Here is a 24,219-nt window from a genome sequence, read left to right as displayed (position 1 = left end):
CAAAGAGGCACTGAATTTGAAGGTAGGCCTTGAAATACATCCACAGGTACACCTCTAATTGACTCAAATGATGTCAATTAGGCTATCAGAAGCTTCTAAAGCCATGACATCATTTTCTGGAATTTTCCAAGCTGTTTAAAGGCACAGTCAACTTAGTGTATGTAAACTTCTGACCCACTGGAATTGTGATACAGTGAAATAATCTGCCTGTAAACAATTGTTGGGAAAAGTTCTTATGTCATGCACACAGTAGATGTCCTACCCGACTTTCCAAAACTATAGTTTGTTAACAAGAAATTTGTGGAGTGATTGAAAAAACAAGTTTTAATGACTCCAACCTAAGTGTATGTAAACTTCCGACTTCAACTGTAGGTAAGTAGGTGGTAGTTAGGTAGGTAGGTTGGTAGTTATGGATGGAGGTAGGAACGTGTGTGTGTGTAGCAGCATTCCACTGCAGGCATGTCTATGAAGCTAAGCAGGGTTGGTCCTGGTTGGTCCCTAGATGGCAGACTAGATGCTGCTGGAAGTGGTGTTGGAGGGCCGGTAGGAGGAACTCTTTCTTTAGGTCAAATGTTTTTTATCCCATTGCCCCAGGGCAGTGATTGGGGACATTGCCCTGTGCAGGGTGCCGTCTTACAGATGGGATGTTAAACGGGTGTCCTGACTCTATTGGTCACTAAAGATCCCATGGCACTTATGGTAAGAGTAGGCATGTTAATCCCGGTGTCCTGGCTAAATTCCCAATCTGGCCCTCATACCATCATGGCCCCCTAATCCCCCCCAGCTTCCAATTGGCTCATTCATCCTCCCTCCTCTTCTCTGTAACTATTCCCCAGGTCATTGCTGTAAATAAGAATGCATTCTCAGTCAACTGACCTGATAAAATAAGGGATAAATAAAGGTAGGCATGTAGGCAGATAGGTGTGGTAGGTTAGGTAGGTGTGGGCTCAGGTGTTGGCGTTACCTGAGTGTGGAGTGAGGAGGGGTAGGTGAAAGCAGGAGGGAGGGCTTGCGACAGTTCCGCCGGGTACAGTGGGTATGACGCCCACATGTCTGGGCCGCCAGGGTATAGAGCGGGTACTGTGAGCTCATCTGTGGAGACAAGAAGAGGAGGAGAACGGTGAGGAGTGACGGAGGGAGTGGGATGAGGGGGAACAGACAGGCTGGAGGGATGTGTGACATGTAGGTACACACGTCGTAAGTGGTCTCCTCTCTTTTGTAACCATCGATCTGAAAGACATGGATAAGTGAAAGGGAGTCTCCCTGTGAAATTCCGCCATATTGCTTTCGCGTATCCTCCATATTTAGACCATTGTGATTGGAAGAGAGGAGATGAGGCAAAGAAGGAACTTTAGACTACTGTGATGCAGTGAGTGAGGTATTACAGAGTGAACGTGACTTGAAATAGAAGTAAGAGAGAGAAAGAGGGAGAGATGAAGAAATATACAGGGTGAGATTGTTTAAAGGTGAGCAGAGTGAATCGGCTACCGGTTGAGGGCGGGTGGATATTTACACTACTAAAAAATATTTCAGATTAAAAGCAAAAAGATATACCCTAGTCATTAATGGGACAGTTGATATTTATATAAATATATTTGAACCTTTATTTAAACTAGGCAAGTCAGTTAAGAACAAATTCTTATTTACAATGACGGCCTCGGAACAGTGGGGTTAACTGCCTTGTTCGTGGGCAGAACGACAGATTTTTACCTTGTCAGCTCAAAGACTCGATCTAGCAACCTTTCGGTTACTGGCCCAACGCTCTAACCACTAGGCTACCTGCTGCCTCCTCTTTCATAGAAAGAGGAGGTCATAGAAAGAGGAGGTCATCTCCAGACAGCAGCATATAGATCTACAGAAGACCAATAGCTGTACCTATATCAACAACAATAACAATGGCTTCCATGTTCCAAGTGCCTTGAAAAACTGTCCATTTCAGTGTATTCTCAGATCAACTGGCAGACATACACTACCGGTCAAATTTTTTAAAACACCTACTCATTCAAGAGTTTTTCTTAATTTTTTTACTATTTTTTGCATTGTGTTCTTAAACTTTTGACCGGTAGTGAAACTCCTTATCAGAAAATGACAGCCATCGATTTCTGTTTTGGAGATTGGTTGACAATTACGCCGTAATCTTCATTCATCGTTTCCTTCCCTATTCCACAAGGACCCAACAAGTGTACTCCCTCTCTCCTCCAGGCAAAAAGATTTCAGATGAGAACATGTTTTGGTCAATAAGTAAGAATCTAGCTACAACCACACAATCCACAGATGGCCCTATGTTCAACTTAACGCTTGACAAAATATTTAACTAAACGTAAAACAGTGTTGAGCTACATCAGCGAATTCCACACAATCTCAAGAGTCAAGGGGTTAGGTGCGTAGGATTATGACCGAGGCTAGTACTGCACACAGAGAATGTTTTATTAAACATTCATTTAACAAGGGGAATATGTTTGAGAGAGCTTGAGAACGAATATTAGTCCATGATTAACCTCATTTAGAACCATACTGATTGACCAGAGACGAACTTTTAAACCGTCATTTCCTAACATTCCATACTGAATAACTCTCTAAATATAAAAATAAACATTGACCAAGCTTGTCTTATAACTGATAAATGAAAACCTGCACACGTTTCTCCAGCTGTTAAGTTTGAGATCCTAAGCCTTAACTCCAACATGGCTCCAATCTAGGTTGTATGTAGCTCCCATACATCAACACTGCGTGTACAATTATAACACTCTGTTTATAATGTAGCTAAAGTTAAGGCCTACTATTTTCGCCACCAAGTAAGGGGATTACCACTTATCAGTGGTGCAGGGCCCTGCAGCAGCGTCTGACAGACAGACAGGAACACTCACATGGGTCTCTGTTGATGAACTGTGGGCCAGGGCTCTGCTGGGAGGGAGGAGGGTTAGGAGTGCCCACCAGCTTGTTCTTGGCCATCTTGGTGTTGGCTTTGGCAAACTCCAGCCGCAGAGTCTGGGGGATCTCCGGGTCGAAGCGGACACCCTGAGTTCAAAGGAAGAGGGTGAAATACACAATAAAATGTAAAAAAACCATAGAGCTTTGTTTTGTCTTTTGTTGTCTTGACGATAAAGATACACCTAGTTTCTGGGAGGAAATCACGCCGCCTATTCGATAGATGGAACAGAGTTATAAATCTAGGTTGTCTTTAAACTATAGAGACATTGGTTACACCCGTCCAGTAACTTAGATATCCTCTGTAATATGATATAGTGTCGGTGGTGTTCAACGAGCGAATCATATCCTGACCAAATCACATGTAAAAGCCTGGCATTTGAAACCATATTGTAAGAACCATTGTAAGAGCAATTATAAAAGCTATTGTAATAGATATTCTAAGAGCTTTTGTAGGAGCTATTGTGAAGAACGTGGTCTTGAGGGATTCAACTTGGATTAGAACGTCATTCTCATTCTGTTGCATGTGGTGACACAAGCATTAAGGTTTGGTTCATGGTGACCCAAACTTGGTGTGGATAACATTTCACTTGGTGGGGATACCATGTCACTTAGTGGGGATACCATGTCACTTGGTGGGGATACCATGTCACTTAGTGGGGATACCATGCCACTTGGTGGGGATACCATGTCACTTGGTGGGGATACCATGTCACTTGGTGTGGATACCATGTCACTTGGTGGGGATACCATGCCACTTGGTGGGGATACCATGTCACTTGGTGGGGCTACCATGTCACTTGGTAGGAATATCATGTCACTTGGTGGGGATACCATGTCACTTAGTGGGGATACCATGTCACTTGGTAGGAATATCATGTCACTTGGTGGGGATACCATGTCACTTGGTGGGGATACCGTGTCACTTGGTGGGGATACCATGTCACTTGGTGGGGATACCATGCCACTTGGTAGGAATATCATGCCACTTGGTAGGAATATCATGCCACTTGGTGGGGATACCATGTCACTTGGTGGGGATACCATGTCACTTGGTGGGGATACCATGTCACTTAGTGGGGATACCATGTCACTTGGTGGGGATACCATGTCACTTGGTGTGGATACCATGTCACTTGGTGGGGATACCATGTCACTTGGTGGGGATGCCATGTCACTTGGTGGGGATACCATGTCACTTGGTGGGGATACCATGTCACTTGGTAGGAATATCATGTCACTTGGTAGGAATATCATGTCACTTGGTGGGGATACCATGTCACTTGGTGGGGATACCGTGTCACTTGGTGGGGATACCATGTCACTTGGTGGGGATACCATGTCACTTGGTGGGGCTGCCATGCCACTTGGTAGGAATATCATGCCACTTGCTGGGGATATCATGTCACTTGGTGGGGATACCATGTCACTTGGTGGGGATACCATGTCACTTGGTGGGGATACCATGTCACTTGGTGGGGATACCATGTCACTTGGTGGGGATACCATGTCACTTGGTGGGGATACCATGTCACTTGGTGGGGATACCGTGTCACTTGGTGGGGATACCATGTCACTTGGTGGGGATACCATGCCACTTGGTAGGAATATCATGCCACTTGGTGGGGATACCATGTCACTTGGTGGGGATACCATGTCACTTGGTGGGGATACCATGTCACTTGGTGGGGATACCATGTCACTTGGTGGGGATACCATGTCACTTGGTGGGGATACCATGTCACTTGGTGTGGATACCATGTCACTTGGTGGGGATACCATGTCACTTGGTGGGGATACCATGTCACTTGGTGGGGATACCATGTCACTTGGTGGGGATACCATGTCACTTGGTGGGGATACCATGTCACTTGGTAGGGATACCATGTCACTTGGTGGGTATACCATGTCACTTGGTGGGGATACCATGTCACTTGGTGGGGACACCATGTCACTTGGTAGGGATACCATGTCACTTGGTGGGGATACCATGTCACTTGGCGGGGATACCATGTCACTTGGTGGGGCTACCATGTCACTTAGTGGGGATACCATTTCACTTGGTGGGGCTACCATGTCACTTAGTGGGGATACCATGTCACTTGGTGTGGATACCATGTCACTTGGTGGGGATACCATGCCACTTGGTGGGGATACCATGTCACTTGGTGGGGATACCATGCCACTTGGTGGGGATACCATGTCACTTGGTGTGGATACCATGTCACTTGGTAGGAATATCATGTCACTTGGTGGGGATACCATGTCACTTGGTGGGGATACCATGTCACTTGGTAGGAATATCATGTCACTTGGTGGGGATACCATGTCACTTGGTGGGGATACCATGTCACTTGGTGGGGATACCATGTCACTTGGTGGGGATACCATGTCACTTGGTAGGGATACCGTGTCACTTGGTGGGTATACCATGTCACTTGGTGGGGATACCATGTCACTTGGTGGGGATACCATGCCACTTGGTGGGGATACCATGTCACTTGGTAGGAATACCATGTCACTTGGTGGGGATACCATGTCACTTGGTGGGGATACCATGTCACTTGGTGTGGATACCATGTCACTTGGTGGGGATACCATGTCACTTGGTAGGGATACCATGTCACTTGGTGGGGATACCATGTCACTTGGTGGGGATACCATGTCACTTGGTGGGGATACCATGTCACTTGGTAGGGATACCATGTCACTTGGTGGGGATACCATGTCACTTGGTGGGGATACCATGTCACTTGGTGGGGATACCATGTCACTTGGTGGGGCTACCATGTCACTTGGTGGGGATACCATGTCACTTGGTGGGGATACCATGTCACTTGGTGGGGGATACCATGTCACTTGGTGGGGATACCATGTCACTTGGTAGGGATACCATGTCACTTGGTGGGGATACCATGTCACTTGGTGGGGATACCATGTCACTTGGTGGGGGATACCATGTCACTTGGTGGGGATACCATGCCACTTGGTGGGGATACCATGTCACTTGGTGGGGATACCATGTCACTTGGTGTCAGCGGCAGAATGCATAGAAGAGGGAAGCCACAAGACTGACCTCGCCACTTTCCCTCATGAACTCTGAGCGTAACCCAATACTGTGACCTCAAATCCCCACCAACCATAACACACAGTGATCGCCACACCTCAAAGCGATCTTTCGACAGCGCCGACAAATTCTTAGGATTCCACTGCGAAACATACAGTCAGGGGAGCTACATTTTGGCCCTTGCGAGTAACTGACTCAAGGTTAGGTTACTTTGATTTCTCTCATCAATTATTAAAAACCTCCCTTTTCTACCAAAACATTTTTCCTTCTCCATTACTTTTAGCCCCAAGACTAGGGTTGTAAAAATGTTCCAACCCTACCCGAGACCGATGCTACAAATATGGAATTCAGGATGAACAGGGGTCCTCTTCGTCAGAAACAAAGGCACTGTTTGTAGCTGTGGGTTGTGAATCAACAGTACGGCACAGCATTAACCGCTGGCTATCTACCCTTACATCAACCCCGATACGAGAGATTCTTTGTGTGTCGGAGACGAAGAGAAAAACACAGCGAATCGGATCAATGAAGAGAGAAGCCCGTGGAGTGAGTTCTGCGGTGTGTACCTAGGGTCGATTCTAGGTCCGTCCCAGCAGGCATTGCAGAGAGCCGCGCTGAAAGAAGCGAGAGATCGCGGTTCTCATGAAGGGAGGAATTAACTAGGATTGCCTCGGCTCACCGCTCTCTGAGCCTCTGCCAATTGAAGCTACAGAGGGTATAATAAGCTACACGGGCATAATGAGGACTGCTTTAATTTGACCTCAGAATCAAAAGGTTCAGAGGAGAGTTGATTCTCTGACTTGTAAAATTGTTATTTTGACAGATCAGTTTTCTCGACACCTCCAACAGGTTTATATGTTTTGATGTGGAGGCAGATAGTACATGTGTAGAGTACCTCTTCTTCTTTTACTACAGTTGAATATGAAGCTATACACCAGGGATAATCAACTATATTCTACAGTTGAATGTGAAGCTATAGGCCAGGGATCATTAACTAGATTCTACAGTTGAATGTGAAGCTATAGACCAGGGATAATCAACTAGATTATAGAGTTGAATGTGAAGCTATAGACCAGGGATAATCAACTAGATTCTACAGTTGAATATGAAGCTATAGACCAGGGATCTACAACTAGATTCTACTGTTGAATGTGAAGCTATAGACCAGGGATCTACAACTAGATTCTACAGTTGAATGTGAAGCTATAGACCAGGGATCTACAACTAGATTCTACAGTTGAATATGAAGCTATAGACCAGGGATCATCAACTATATTCTACAGTTGAATATGAAGCTATAGACCAGGGATAATCAACTAGATTCTACAGTTGAATGTGAAGCTATAGACCAGGGATCATTAACTATATTCTACAGTTGAATGTGAAGCTATAGACCAGGGATAATCAACTAGATTCTACAGTTGAATATGAAGCTACAGACCAGGGATCATCAACTATATTCTACAGTTGAATGTGAAGCTATAGACCAGGGATCATTAACTATATTCTACAGTTGAATGTGAAGCTATAGACCAGGGATAATCAACTAGATTCTACAGTTGAATGTGAAGCTATAGACAAGGGATCATCAACTAGATTGAGCAGCAGGCAGATTTTTTCTTGAGCGGATGGTCGGGGGGCCGAAACATAATTACAAATAATTTGTAGACTGCAAATTAACCTCAAGAAGCCCAAACAGATATATTGTAAAACATAATCATTTCAAATCTTGCTTACATTTGTATACGATCACATGCATCTCTATTATGAGTGGGGAAACTTGGGAACAGATTTCTTAAATTAAAATCCCTTGGTAGCTGATTTCCTGGTATTTATATGTCAAAAAATGTAAATGCAAAAAAATACCCCAAAGTTTTTTTTTCTTCATTAAAATGTTTTGCTCAGAAAACTTGGTGGTGGGGGGGGGGGGGGTACAAAGTTTCTATAGACACTGTGGTGATCTTCACACGACTCTGGGGAAATGGGCTGCACATAATGACACAATTTTCTGCATTACAGAGTGTTTCATTTGAGACCTACCCTAAATATGATCTAATAACGTGAGCATTGCTTTTTTAATTAAATTTTTTCGTCTTTGATATGTGTACAACAATATCTCGAGGATCGGTCCATTTCGATTCAGTAGATGCGATATTCTGTAATAAAGTAAATTATTACAGACCCAAATATAACCCAAATATAACCTTTAAATTGATTTATTTCTGCACCCGAGAAGCACATAAAATGTAAATATAAAGCTGGAATAACTCATTTCAAAAACAAAGATGACAAAAAGAAAGGCATCTGAAAGTTTTCTTTGCGTTCTCTGTGAATCTTTGTTTCGAGAGATAAACTTAAAGCTTTGCCGGGATCAGTCCTGTTTTGCATCAGTCTGTCTGCCTCATCAATGATTTCCTCAAGCAAGGTTGGTAGCCTCCGCTTGAGATCAGCTAGATTAAATTCAAATCCTAGATCAATGTCTGCTATTTCGGTGTGGAAGGAGTGCTAATTCTACTGCGTTAAGAGTGATTGACCTTGTATGATCCAAAGGGATGGCAAAGCTTCATGTAAAATGAAATAAAATGTGGTTTGTTTGAAAACCTGACTGAAAAGACTTTCACAGATATTAAATGATATCGGGAATGTTGAGGGAATTGGCACATTTCGATTGTTGTCAGTATTGTCGTAGCAAAATAATCCTGCAGTAACAGGATTTGAAATTGTAGTCCATAATGTTGCTTGATCGGTGGTTAGGCTTTCAGCTGGACAAAATTAAGCTTGAATGGAAAAGTGCAATACTGTTAATATAACCATGTGTTAGTGCAGGTTTTCAGTGAATTCATGTAAGTCACAAAGCTCATCTGCATTTCCTACAGCACATGAAAATTCTCAGCAACAAAAAGAGAGATCAAATTAAGATCGTACATCTGTACTTGCTTATCATGTGCTTTCAGAGGTACAGATGCCCAGAAATGTATTTGGGTATTCGTAAGAGTGCCTATAATATATATTTAGCACCACATATTATAAACATTAAAAACACTGTTAGACTGGGCTGTGCTTGATGAGGGCATATAACTTACGTTCAAGGCATTCTTGGCAGCTTCTGCCTCTGATCGGCTGTCAAAGCTGACAAACCCCACTGGCTGGAGAGATACAGCAGGCAAGACAAAAAACAGACAGAACAAAGGAAAGAAACAGAGTTTTAGGCATAATACTGATTCCGCACTTCTCTGTCTGAGTGACATATACACGTTTCTCTCTCTCTCTCTCTCTCAATTCAATTCAATTCAAGGGGCTTTATTGGCATGGGAAACATGTGTTAACATTGCCAAAGCAAGTGAGGTAGATAATATACAAAAGTCAAATAAACAATAAAAAATGAACAGTAAACATTACACATACAGAAGTTTCAAAACAATAAAGACATTACAAATGTCATATTATATATATATGCAGTGTTGTAACAATGTACAAATGGTTAAAGCACACAAGTTAAAGTAAATAAACATAAATATGGGTTGTATTTACAATGGTGTTTGTTCTTCACTGGTTGCCCTTTTCTGGTGGCAACAAGTCACAAATCTTGCTGCTGTGATGTCACACTGTGGAATTTCACCCAGCAGATATGGGAGTTTATCAAAATTGGATTTGTTTTCGAATTCTTTGTGGATCTGTGTAATCTGAGGGAAATATGTCTCTCTGATATGGTCATACATTGGGCAGGAGGTTAGGAAGTGCAGCTCAGTTTCCACCTCATTTTGTGGGCAGTGAGCACATAGCCTGTCTTCTCTTGAGAGCCATGTCTGCCTACGGCGGCCTTTCTCAATAGCAAGGCTATGCTCACTGAGTCTGTACATAGTCAAAGCTTTCCTTAAGTTTGGGTCAGTCACAGTGGTTAGGTATTCTGCCACTGTATACTCTCTGTTTAGGGCCAAATAGCATTCTAGTTTGCTCTGTTTTTTTGTTAATTCTTTCCAATGTGTCAAGTAATTATCTTTTTGTTTTCTCATGATTTGGTTGGGTCTAACTGTGCTGTTGTCCTGGGGCTCTGTGGGGTGTGTTTGTGTTTGTGAACAGAGCCCTAGGACCAGCTTGCTTAGGGGACTCTTCTCCAGGTTCATCTCTCTGTAGGTGATGGCTTTGTTATGGAAGGTTTGGGAATCGCTTCCTTTTAGGTGGTTGTAGAATTTAACGGCTCTTTTCTGGATTTTGATAATTAGTGGGTATCGGCCTAATTCTGCTCTGCATGCATTATTTGGTGTTCTACGTTGTACACGGAGGATATTTTTGCAGAATTCTGCATGCAGAGTCTCTCTCTCTCTCTCTCTCTCTCTCTCTCTCTCTCTCTCTCTCTCTCTCTCTCTCTCTCTCTCTCTCTCTCTCTCTCTCTCTCTCTCTCTCTCTGTTAAAATCATGGTGACAGAGAGAACTAGAGGTCTGCAGTGTGGAGTCCACCAAGAGTTCAACATTCACTAGATGGTGCATAGCTCCCTATGCCCAAATACGGGCAAAGGGGCAGCGAGTGTGTTTGAAAGAAAGAGAAAGAGAGAGGAAAGAAGAGGGAGAGAGGAAAGAAGAGGGAGAGAGGGAGAAAGAGGGAGGGAAAAGAGAGGGAGATGAGAACGAGGGAGAGGCAGAAAGAGGAGTTCACTTGTTTGCGAACTCTCCAGGCTTGTCATTTATTGTAGCTGCCAAGCATAAATCCCTGTTCTGTGTTTCATTCACCAAAACATTAGTGCATGTGTTACATTTTCTGGGACTTCACTTTTGTTCAGGGCCAAATGTTTTGGAGAGAGGTGTGAACAAAAGGCATAAACAGGCAGTACTGGTTTGGTATCAAAAGACACAAACACGCAGTACTGGTTTGGTATCAAAAGGCATAAACACGCAGTACTGGTTTGGTATCAAAAGGCATAAACAGGCAGTACTGGTTTGGTATCAAAAGACATAAACACGCAGTACTGGTTTGGTATCAAAAGACATAAACACGCAGTACTGGTTTGGTATCAAAAGACATAAACAGGCAGTACTGGTTTGGTATCAAAAGACATAAACACGCAGTACTGGTTTGGTATCAAAAGACATAAACACGCAGTACTGGTTTGGTATCAAAAGACACAAACACGCAGTACTGGTTTGGTATCAAAAGACACAAACACGCAGTACTGGTTTGGTATCAAAAGACACAAACACGCAGTACTGGTTTGGTATAGGAAGGTCTCTATGCTGAAAACAATTTTTGGCTCTGAACACGGGAGACACTTTTTCATAGATTCCTGAACACAAACATCAGAGAGGGAGAGAGAAGAAAAGAGACGTGGAGAGAGAGAGGGAGAGAGAGAGAGGGGGGGGGAGACTTGGAGAAGAGAGGGGAAGTAGAGAGAGAGAGAGAAGCAGATACATGGAGAGGAGAGGGGAAGTAGAGAGAGAGAGAGATAGAGAGAGAGAGAGATAGAGAGAGAGAGAGAGAGAGAGAGAGAGAGAGAGAGAGAGAGAGAGAGAGAGAGACAGAGAGAGGGAGAGACAGAGAGAGAGGGGAAGTAGAGAGAGTTTTTAAACATGTTGTTCTCAAGAGGCTAAGCCACAGTGGGCGATGTAGAAAGCTTTCTAGAAAGACAGAGAGAGAGTGAGAGAGAGAGAGTGAGAGAGTGAGAGAGAGAGAGAGAGAGAGAGAGAGAGAGAGAGAGAGAGAGAGAGAGAGAGAGAGAGAGAGAGAGAGAGAGAGAGAGAGCGAGACGGCTTGCTATATATGGAGACGGCTGTGTTCTCCGTAGGAATGATTGATTTTCATTAGCGCTGTCATTACCATTAGTCAGGAAGGATCAACTCACAGTGCAATGAACACAGAACATGGGAGAGACATTCAAAACAAAGCCTTGACTCCGTTACACTGTATGACAACTACAGAAGCAACATATGACATCTGGCATGAACAAGTAAGTCCTCAAAATACTGACAACTGAAGAGGAAATTAATACGATGTAGGATTCACTTCCACTTAAAGCAAAGACAGCTTTCCGTTTGCCGATACTGTCCATGAGGAATCTCGATGACCATTACCCCGTTTTAATGAATGTGTTATCTCTTTATTAAGGGACACAGTGTCATTTGGCATTAAGTACATTGACGTAAACTATACTGTCTAGCTCTCCAAGTGGACACACACCAGACGAGCTCATTTTCAGCCACCTCAGAGAGCGAAAAGATACCGTCAGAGACTCAGTATTGTTCCTAGGCCGTCGTTGTAAATAAGAATTTGTTCTTAACTGACTTGCCTCGTTAAATAAAGGTAAAATAATAATAAAATTGTCAAAACCTTCGCTTTGACCCAACACATTTCTTTCCATCTCCTTTCCCCTTGAACATCCCACAAGAGTGTCTGCAAGCACGCTATCTGAGAGCCAACGACATGACATAATAGACAGGTAAAGAACTACATAAATGTAAAATTAGAATACACACTTTCATATTCTCATGCCTTAGCAATTCATGCAACATGTACTCATAATAACGGCTACACCACAGTCCTCCATTTTGTTACATTGCTGAAGCTGGAGACTTATATTTCCCTCACTAACTTTAAACATCAGCTATCTGAGCAGCTAACCGATCGCTGCAGCTGTACATAGCCCATCTGTAAATAGCCCACCCAATCTACCTACCTCATCCCCATATTGTTTTTATTTACTTTTCTGCTCTTTTGCACGCCAGTATTTTTACTTCCACATCATCACCTGCTCATTTATCACTCCAGTGTTAATTTGCTAAACTGTAATTACTTCGGTACTATGGACTATTTATTGCCATACCTCCTCATGCCATTTGCACACATTGTATATAGACTTTCTTTTTTTCTATTGTGTTATTGACTGTACGCTTGTTTATTCCATGTGTAACTCTGTGTTGATGTTTGTGTCGGACTGCTTTGCTTTATCTTGACCAGGTCGCAGTTGTAAATGAGAACTTGTTCTCAACTAGCTTACCTGGTTTAAATAAAGGTGAAATAAAATACTGAAAAATGTCAAAATAAAAATACAGTTGCTTACTGTTACAATTGCAGGTCCTGATCCTAAAACCAGTTCAAATCAAATCAATTTAAATTCAGATGTAGACCTCACCGTGAATGCTTACTTACAAGCCCTTAACTAAAAATGCAGTTCAAGAAATAGAGTTAAGAAAATACTTAATAAATACTTACTAAAGTTATTATTATTATTATTAAATAAAATCTAAAAGTAACACATGGAAATTACATAAAAATAACGAGGCTATATACAGGGGGTACCGCTACTGAGTCAATGTGCGTTGGCACAGGTTAGTTGAGGTCATTTGTAAAGTGACTATGCATAGATAATAAACAGCGAGTAGCAACAGTGTGAAAACAAAGTGTGTGTGTGTGTGTGTGTGTGTGTGTGTGTGTGTGTGTGTGTGTGTGTGTGTGTGTGTGTGTGTGTGTGTGTGTGTGTGTGTGTGTGTGTGTGTGTGTGTGTGTGTGTGTGTGTGTGTGTGGGAGGGGTAAATGTAAATAGTCCGGGTGGCCATTTGATTCATTTTTCAGCAGTCATGGCTCGGAGGTAGAATCTGTTAAGGAGCCTTTTGGACCTAGACTTGGCGCTCCGGTACCGCTTGCCGTGCGGTAGCAGAGAGAACAGTCTATGACTTGGATGACTGGAGTCTTTGACAATTTTTTGGGGCCTTCCTCTGACACCTCCTAGTATATAGGTCCTGGATGGCAGGAAGCTTGGACCCAGTGAAGTACTGGGCAGTACACACTACCCTCTGTAGCGCCTTATGGTCGGATGCCAAGCAGTTGCAATACCGGTCAGGATGCTCTCGATGGTGCAGCTGTAGAACATTTTGAGGATCTGTGGACCCATGCCAAATCTTTTCAGTCTCTTGAGGGGGAAAATGTGTTGTCATGCTCACTTCACAACTGTCTTGGTGTGTTTAGACCATGATAGTTGGTTGGTGATGTGAAACTCTCAACCTTCTCCAATTCAGCCCAGTCAATGTTAATGGGGCCTGTTTGGCCCTTCCTTCCTATAGTCCTATAGTCTATGTCTTGCTCACATCGAGGGAGAGGTTGTTGTCCTGGCACCACATTGCCAGGTCTCTGACTGTCTCATTGTTGTCGGTGATCAGGCCTACCACTGTTGTGTCGTCAGCAAACTTAATGATGGTGTTGGAATCGTGCTTGGCCACGCAGTCGTGGGTCAACAGAGAGTACAGGAGGGGACTAAGCACACACCCCTTAGGGGCCCCAGTGTTGAGGATCAGCGTGGCAAATGTGTTGTTGCCTACCCTTACTACCTGGGGGCGGCCCGTCAGGAAGTCCAGTTGTCCAGTTGCAGAGGGAGGTGTTTAGTTCCAGGGTCCTTAACTTAGTGATGAGCTTCGTGGGCACTGTGGTGTTGAAAACGGAGGTGTAATCAATGGACAGCATTCTCACATAGGTGTACCTTTTGTCCAGGTGGGAAAGGGCAGTGTGGAGTGTGATTGAGATTGCGTCATCTGTGGATCTGTTGGTGGCGGTATGCAAATTGGAGTGGGGTTTCCGGGAATGATGGTGTTGATGTGAGCCATGACCAGCCATTCAAAGCCCTTCATGGCTACCGAAGTTCTGCTGTAAACACTAGCGAGAATCGTCAGGAACCACCTGTGTCCTTGGTTCTCCCGTTTGATGTCAGTACTGTTCATTATAATAATGTGCTTTATAGATGCTACTGAATGCAAGAGCAACGACACCGGAAATGCAACAATTCCTCCAGCTAAGGCTTCAACCACAGTTTTCACTCTACAGTAGCAATTCAGCTCATAAATTAGCTACAGATGGGTGCCATTCAGCTCATAAATTAGCTACAGATGGGTTTTCCTCAGCACTAATGTTTCAATTTAACCTTTCACCTCAGCAACCATGTTGGAGTGTCCTCCAGCTAATGTTTCAATTTAACCTTTCACCTCAGCAACCATGTTGGAGTGTCCTCCAGCTAATGTTTCAATTTAACCCTTCACTTTAGCTAAATATGTGGACTTTTTAGAGATCCATCACTCCACTCTGTTAAATAAATTGAACAGTCATCATTATCATCAGATGGGCCTCACTTCCTACACCATGTCTAGTGCATATAATCGAAACTAAACCATTTGCTGTGTTACAGTATACCACCCATAAAGGGTTAACTGAGATATAGTGTAACGTGTTACAGTCTACCCCCCTCCATAAAGGGTTAACTGAGGTATAGTGTAACATGTTACAGTCTACCCCCCTCCATAAAGGGTTAACTGAGATATAGTGTAACGTGTTACAGTCTACCCCCCTCCATAAAGGGTTAACTGAGATATAGTGTAACATGTTACAGTCTACCCCCCTCCATAAAGGGTTAACTGAGATATAGTGTAACGTGTTACAGTCTACCCGCCTCCATAAAGGGTTAACTGAGATATAGTGTAACGTGTTACAGTCTACCCCCCTCCATAAAGGGTTAACTGAGATATAGTGTAACGTGTTACAGTCTACCCGCCTCCATAAAGGGTTAACTGAGATATAGTGTAACATGTTACAGTCTACCCCCCTCCATAAAGGGTTAACTGAGATATAGTGTAACGTGTTACAGTCTACCCCCCTCCATAAAGGGTTAACTGAGATATAGTGTAACATGTTACAGTCTACCCCCCTCCATAAAGGGTTAACTGAGATATAGTGTAACATGTTACAGTCTACCCCCCTCCATAAAGGGTTAACTGAGATATAGTGTAACATGTTACAGTCTACCCCCCTCCATAAAGGGTTAACTGAGGTATATTACATGGCCTTTGAACTTATTCATGAAAAAACGTCCTCTTGATAAAGTTTCCTCCAGTTGTCATAAACTTGTTTTGCATTTCCAATGTAATTCCCCACACTACACTCACACCCACCAGCATCCACCAGACACACACAAAATAATAATACACTTTCATACACTTCAATAAAACTGTCATAACATGAGGAGAAGTACGTCCTTATTCTACTGAGGTTTTGTTTGCAGTGGCGTTCTCCCAGCAGGCCCCTGATTTCCTAACGCCAAGGGCACATCTTATCTTGAACTTTAACCCAAACACCAGATGTGCACAGGACGGCGATGCTTCAGGTATTTAGGTCAGTTCCGTAGTGCTGTGATGTCATATTTTATTTGTTTTTTATTAAACTACACTGAAACAGCCTGCTGAGGGACTGAGTCATGTCTAAACTACACTGAAACAGCCCGCTGAGGGACTGAGTCATGTCTAAACTACACTGAAACAGCCTGCTGAGGGACTGAGTCATGTCTAAACTACACTGAAACAGCCCGCTGAGGGACTGAGTCATGTCTAAACTACACTGAAACAGCCCGCTGAAGTACTGAGTCATGTCTAAACTACACTGAAACAGCCTGCTGAGGGACTAAGTCATGTCTAAACTACACTGAAACAGCCTGCTGAGGGACTGAGTCATGTCTAAACTACACTGAAACAGCCTGCTGAGGGACTGAGTCATGTCTAAACTACACTGAAACAGCCTGCTGAGGTACTGAGTCATGTCTAAACTACACTGAAACAGCCTGCTGAGGGACTGAGTTATGTCTAAACTACACTGAAACAGCCCACTGAGGGACTGAGTCATGTCTAAACTACACTGAAACAGCCTGCTGAGGGACTGAGTCATGTCTAAACTACACTGAAACAGCCTGCTGAGGGACTGAGTCATGTCTAAACTACACTGAAACAGCCCGCTGAGGGACTGAGTCATGTCTAAACTACACTGAAACAGCCTGCTGAGGGACTGAGTCATGTCTAAACTACACTGAAACAGCCCGCTGAGGGACTGAGTCATGTCTAAACTACACTGAAACAGCCCGCTGAGGGACTGAGTCATGTCTAAACTACACTGAAACAGCCCGCTGAGGGACTGAGTCATGTCTAAACTACACTGAAACAGCCTGCTGAGGGACTGAGTCATGTCTAAACTACACTGAAACGGCCCGCTGAGGGACTGAGTCATGTCTAAACTACACTGAAACAGCCTGCTGAGGGACTGAGTCATGTCTAAACTACACTGAAAGAGCCTGCTGAGGGACTGAGTCATGTCTAAACTACACTGAAACAGCCAGCTGAGGGACTAAGTCATGTCTAAACTACACTGAAACAGGCTGCTGAGGGACTGAGTCATGTCTAAACTACACTGAAACAGCCCGCTGAGGGACTGAGTCATGTCTAAACTACACTGAAACAGCCTGCTGAGGGACTGAGTCATATCTAAACTACACTGAAACAGCCCGCTGAGGGACTGAGTCATGTCTAAACTACACTGAAACAGCCTGCTGAGGGACTGAGTCATGTCTAAACTACACTGAAACAGCCCACTGAGGGACTGAGTCATGTCTAAACTACACTGAAACAGCCTGCTGAGGGACTGAGTCATGTCTAAACTACACTGAAACAGCCCGCTGAGGGACTGAGTCATGTCTAAACTACACTGAAACAGCCTGCTGAGGTACTGAGTCATGTCTAAACTACACTGAAAGAGCCTGCTGAGGGACTGAGTCATGTCTAAACTACACTGAAACAGCCAGCTGAGGGACTAAGTCATGTCTAAACTACACTGAAACAGGCTGCTGAGGGACTGAGTCATGTCTAAACTACACTGAAACAGCCTGCTGATGGACTGAGTCATGTCTAAACTACACTGAAACAGCCTGCTGAGGGACTGAGGCATGTCTAAACTACACTGAAACAGCCTGCTGAGGGACTGAGTCATGTCTAAACTACACTGAAACAGCCTTCTGAGGGGCTGAGTCATGGTTAAACTACACTGAAACAGCCTGCTGAGGGACTGAGTCATGTCTAAACTACACTGAAACAGCCTGCTGAGGGACTGAGTCATGTCTAAACTACACTGAAACAGCCCCCTGAGGGACTGAGTCATGTCTAAACTACACTGAAACAGCCTACTGAGGGACTGAGTCATGGTTAAACTACACTGAAACAGCCTGCTGAGGGACTGAGTCATGTCTAAACTATACTGAAACAGCCTGCTGAGGGACTGAGTCATGTTTAAACTACACTGAAACAGCCTGCTGAGGGACTGAGTCATGTCTAAACTACACTGAAACAGCTTGCTGAGGGACTGAGTCATGTCTAAACTACACTGAAACAGCCCCCTGAGGGACTGAGTCATGTTTAAACTACACTGAAACAGCCTGCTGAGGGACTGAGTCATGTCTAAACTACACTGAAACAGCCCACTGAGGGACTGAGTCATGTCTAAACTACACTGAAACAGCCTGCTGAGGTACTGAGTCATGTCTAAACTACACTGAAACAGCCCGCTGAGGGACTGAGTCATGTCTAAACTACACTGAAACAGCCTGCTGAGGGACTGAGTCATGTCTAAACTACACTGAAACAGCCTGCTGAGGGACTGAGTCATGTCTAAACTACACTGAAACAGCCTGCTGAGGGACTGAGCCATATCTAAACTACACTGAAACAGCCTACTGAGGTACTGAGTCATGTCTAAACTACACTGAAACAGCCAGCTGAGGGACTGAGTGATGTCTAAACTACACTGAAACAGCCTGCTGAGGGACTGAGTCATGTCTAAACTACACTGAAACAGCCTGCTGAGTGACTGAGTCATGTCTAAACTACACTGAAACAGCCCGCTGAGGGACTGAGTCATGTCTAAACTACACTGAAACAGCCAGCTGAGGGACTGAGTCATGTCTAAACTACACTGAAACAGCCTGCTGAGGGACTAAGTCATGTCTAAACTACACTGAAACAGCCCGCTGAGGGACTGAGTCATGTCTAAACTACACTGAAACAGTCTGCTGAGGGACTGAGTCATGTCTAAACTACACTGAAACAGCCAGCTGAGGGACTGAGTCATGTCTAAACTACACTGAAACAGTCTGCTGAGGGACTGAGTCATGTCTAAACTACACTGAAACAGCCAGCTGAGGGACTGAGTCATGTCTAAACTACACTGAAACAGCCTGCTGAGGGACTGAGTCATGTCTAAACTACACTGAAACAGCCTGCTGAGGGACTGAGTCATGTCTAAACTACACTGAAACAGCCTGCTGAGGGACTGAGCCATGTGTTCACTCATTTGTTACACCGTGTGAAAAAAGGAGGTATTTTTTGCTTACCTGTTTTGAGGTGAGTTTTATCAATGATCCCTCATAACCCTAAAACAAAGACCAAGACAAATTGTTAGCATAAACAGCAAGAACATGTATAAGTATATACTATTTGATGCCATGATAGTATTCAACATGACAGTATATACTCTATTTTAGCCATGATAGTATTCAACATGACAGTATATACTCTATTTTAGCCATTATAGTATTCAATACGACAGTATATTCTCTATTTTAGCCATTATAGTATTCAACATGACAGTATATACTCTATTTTAGCCATTATAGTATTCAACATGACAGTATATACTCTATTTTAGCCATTATAGTATTCAACATGACAGTATATAGTATTTGATGCTATGATAGTATTCAACATGACAGTATATACTCTATTTTAGCCATTATACTATTCAACATGACAGTATATACTCTATTTTAGCCATTATAGTATTCAACATGACAGTATATACTCTATTTTAGCGATAATAGTATTCAACATGACAGTATATATTCTATTTTAGCCATGATAGTATTCAACATGACAGTATATACTATTTGATGCCATGATAGTATTTAACATGACAGTATATACTCTATTTTAGCCATAATAGTATTCAACATGACACTATATACTCTATTTTATGCCATGATAGTATTCAACATGACAGTATATACTATTTGATGTTATGATAGTATTCAACATGACAGTATATACTCTATTTTATGCCATTATAGTATTCAACATGACAGTATATACTCTATTTTAGCCATAATAGTATTCAACATGACAGTATATACTCTATTTGATGCCATGATAGTATTCAACATGACACTATATACTCTATTTTATGCCATTATAGTATTCAACATGACAGTATATACTCTATTTTAGCCATAATAGTATTCAACATGACAGTATATTCTCTATTTTATGCTATGATAGTATTCAACATGACAGTATATACTCTATTTTATGCTATGATAGTATTCAACATGACAGTATATACTCTATTTGATGCCATGATAGTATTCAACATGACAGTATATACTCTATTTTAGCCATAATAGTATTCAACATGACACTATATACTCTATTTTATGCCATGATAGTATTCAACATGACACTATATACTCTATTTTATGCCATTATAGTATTCAACATGACAGTATATACTCTATTTTATGCCATTATAGTATTCAACATGACAGTATATACTCTATTTTAGCCATAATAGTATTCAACATGACAGTATATACTCTATTTGATGCCATGATAGTATTCAACATGACAGTATATACTATTTGATGCCATTATAGTATTCAACATGACAGTATATACTATTTGATGCCATGATAGTATTCAACATGACAGTATATACTCTATTTTATGCCATTATAGTATTCAACATGACAGTATATACTCTATTTTAGCCATAATAGTATTCAACATGACAGTATATACTCTATTTGATGCCATGATAGTATTCAACATGACACTATATACTCTATTTTATGCCATTATAGTATTCAACATGACAGTATATACTCTATTTTAGCCATAATAGTATTCAACATGACAGTATATACTATTTGATGCTATGATAGTATTCAACATGACAGTATATACTCTATTTTAGCCATTATACTATTCAACATGACAGTATATACTCTATTTTATGCTATGATAGTATTCAACATGACAGTATATACTATTTGATGCTATGATAGTATTCAACATGACAGTATATACTCTATTTTAGCCATGATAGTATTCAACATGACACTATATACTCTATTTTATGCCATGATAGTATTCAACATGACAGTATATACTATTTGATGCTATGATAGTATTCAACATGACAGTATATACTCTATTTTAGCCATTATACTATTCAACATGACAGTGTATACTCTATTTTAGCCATTATACTATTCAACGTGACAGTACATACTCTATTTTAGCCATTATAGTATTCAACATGACAGTATATACTCTATTTTAGCGATAATAGTATTCAACACGACAGTATATTCTCTATTTTAGCCATTATAGTATTCAACACGACAATGATGGTTCTTCTCGTAAATAACAAAAAGATGTCAATGTAACATTAATTTGTCTTGACATATGGTGTCAATAAAAACATTGTAAATGTATTATATGTTCATTCATTTACATATTTTGGCGCAAAGTCTCATAAATGCCTAAGCGTGTTAGTGTTTCTGGTCATCGGTTAAAAAAACATATGTTGAGGCCCCCTTGAAAATGTACCCGATTAGCCAAAATGTACTGCTTTTTTAAACACTTACATGATATACCCTTTTAAATGTACATACCCAATGCATGACCTAAGCGCTGTATCAGATGGAGCTGTGGTGTTATTACACTAGGTAGCAACATGCATAGTTCCTGTGCCATGAAAATGCTTGATTATGTTCTGTAACTACACTGACAATGTGTTATTCTCTCAAAACGACTATTGTTTTTGGAGACACCTGGTATTTCTCCCCCCCCCCCCCCCCCCCATGATTACAGGTTTAGTTTCGATTGTATTCCAGGTTGAGGAATGCAGGTAGTTTTCCATTGCCATTTATTTCCTCATCGCTAATGGAGGCCTGTTGACGGTTGCCTGTTTGAACAGAGGCCTTATCAATTGTTTCATATCATCCATTTTAATGCGTACGCACCTTAAATGGTCTGAACAGGAGATACAGCTCTCGCGGCTTTATATCCAGAGGTAGTCCGCTGACAAATAATGTGCGGACCTAAAGAGGAGGAGAAGAGGAGGAGAGATGGAAAGAAAGAAAGTGAGAGAGAGAGAGAGAGAGAGAGAGAGAGAGAGAGAGAGAGAGAGAGAGACAGAGAGAGAGAGAGAGAGAGAGAGAGACAGACGTTCATGTATTTTTCATTAACCTTCAGTAATTATAAATAGCTACCGTACCTGACAGATGAGGTAGGACATTGAAACAGAGAAAATGGAGTCTGAAATGGTCAGATAAGCTCAGTAATTCAGTAACTTACGTATCGGGAACAAGTATGTGAAATACACTTGAAGCCAAGGTAAAACCTTTGAAATATAATACACACAACCTATATAAGCATCATTTAACTCCATCACCCCTCCCTCCCTTCACAACGTACACTTTCCTTTGTGAGCGTACTACGTTCCTCTATGTAATCTACGGCCCACTGAGTTTTATGGCCGTCCTCCCCGGCAGGTTTTTTACCTTCTGTTTTACGTTTGAACTTTTCAACTTGTGGAGATGTGAACAAGAGGAGAAAGTGCTGCATTATGATGTCAGATTAGAATGACATGAAGAATTCTGATCCTGGTTCTCTTTGCAAAGAGGGTGAACTGTGAGAAAAACAAAACGACATGAGAATGATGACTACTGTTGAGGCTTCTTTCTCACACAGTGATGCTCTGGGAATTGATAGGCTCAAAGATAGGTACCAGGAACGGGATTGGTTACAGCACACAGGAAGTAACTCGGCGGGTTAAACTGGTTGCAATGACGTCATGGTCTTTTTTAGTAACCAGAAAAATACATTGCCGTCGTGTCATCATGAAAAAGACGTATTTACCTGGTTGTAAACAGAGATTTTGTCATTTGTCATATGACCTCTCGTTAAACAGAAAAGCACTTTACAACCAGAAAGTGATGTCAGTAAAACAAATGTAGTGGCTGAGTGGAAACATATAGAAAAAGGAGGGTTTTAGTAAAGCTTAGCAGGGATAGGATATCTATGATCTTTAAACTCTTGTTGACTGTGCAGTGAATTGAAACCAGTGCTCTTCATTGGTACAATGACGAAGGACATGAAGGTGAAGAAATGTGTCCCTACAAGGGGAAGAATAGGAGGTTAATATATTCAACTAGCAGAGTAAAATGTTTGTTTTTTTCGTCTTCAATGTCCAAGCTAAGAACGCACATGCATTTTGTCCAGTGTCAACAAATGTGCAATTTAACCTTTACTTAACTAGGCTTGATGCTTACTATGTATACTACACCATTGATATCCCTGATGAATTTGCTAGAAAAGACAACTTTTCAAATTAAAATTATTATTATTTTTTTTTATTTTTTTTGCAACCGCCGGACGCATTTACTAAGACAACCACATGCCACATTATATGAGCTTGCGGGCTGAATTCGGCACGCAGGCCTTTAGTTTAAGACCCGGGATTCGAAGTTAAAGCTGTCTAAGTAGATCTGAATTTAGCCATGTAGAAATTCAGAGGAGTGTGGATTTCACAACTCACCATTTAGCACAACAGGAACTGAACAGATGAAGCGATAAAACATCCATCCAAAGCAACGTGAAACCCTAAGCCGATGCCAAAACTGCACCGAAACAAACAGAGAAGCCTAGCAACTCCAGAGCTGGCAAGCCGAACCGCCAGCTGGCTAATTCAACCTCGATGACTTTCTCACCTTAGCCTTTATCTTATCTGAGCCAAGCCAACTCTACAGATCTGTCACTGGTGTCTGTCAACGGCAGGTTGTGTGTCATAGCCGCACTAGAACATCAAGGCAGTTGCTGACAGCCAGTAAGGACTGTAAAACAATGAGTGCAAAAAGTAGAAGAGTAAAGAAGAAAAATGAAAGAAATATAAGGGTAGATGAGATCCGATTAAAAGTCTACTCAGGTGCCTAATTACTGTGGTGAGGTAAAACTGAGAGTTCAGCACATTTTCAAGACAATCCAAAAGTTCAGTTGAATTATTTGATCCTTTCATCTAAATTGTTTCGGGGTGACAATTTATGGTCTTTTATCATGTGTTCGTTCTCATCAACTGAGAAAGGTCACTGAACTGTCCTGCTGTGGGTTTAAACCCTAACAACTTCATTACTAGGTCACTGAACTGTCCTGCTGTGGGTTTAAACCCTAACAACTCTATTACTAGGTTACTGAACTGTCCTGCTGTGGGTTTAAACCCTAACAACTCCATTACTAGGTTACTGAACTGTCCTGCTGTGGGTTTAAACCCTAACAACTCTATTACTAGGTTACTGAACTGTCCTGCTCTGGGTTTAAAACCTAACAAC

At 42.1% G+C, this 24,219-nt stretch overlaps 1 protein-coding gene across 1 annotated transcript in view; it reads right to left on the bottom strand.

The window, feature by feature from the left end:
- The window catches only part of LOC129865933 (RNA-binding protein with multiple splicing-like), an 80,026-nt gene that overhangs the window by 36,983 nt on the left and 18,824 nt on the right, over window positions 1-24,219 (bottom strand). The window contains exons 2-6 of the mRNA XM_055939018.1: window positions 21,856-21,933; window positions 19,168-19,206; window positions 9,076-9,138; window positions 2,868-3,018; window positions 965-1,092 (exon numbers count right to left, since the gene is read on the bottom strand). Of these exons, the coding sequence (XP_055794993.1) occupies window positions 965-1,092; window positions 2,868-3,018; window positions 9,076-9,138; window positions 19,168-19,206; window positions 21,856-21,933 (459 nt within the window). The remainder of the gene's footprint in view (window positions 1-964; window positions 1,093-2,867; window positions 3,019-9,075; window positions 9,139-19,167; window positions 19,207-21,855; window positions 21,934-24,219) is intronic.

Source organism: Salvelinus fontinalis, chromosome 11 (genome assembly GCF_029448725.1).
Source record: "Salvelinus fontinalis isolate EN_2023a chromosome 11, ASM2944872v1, whole genome shotgun sequence".
In the NCBI taxonomy this organism is placed as follows: Eukaryota; Metazoa; Chordata; class Actinopteri; order Salmoniformes; family Salmonidae; genus Salvelinus; species Salvelinus fontinalis.
The sequence above is the reverse complement of the archived record's forward strand: the minus strand, read 5'-3'. Positions and strand labels throughout refer to the sequence as shown.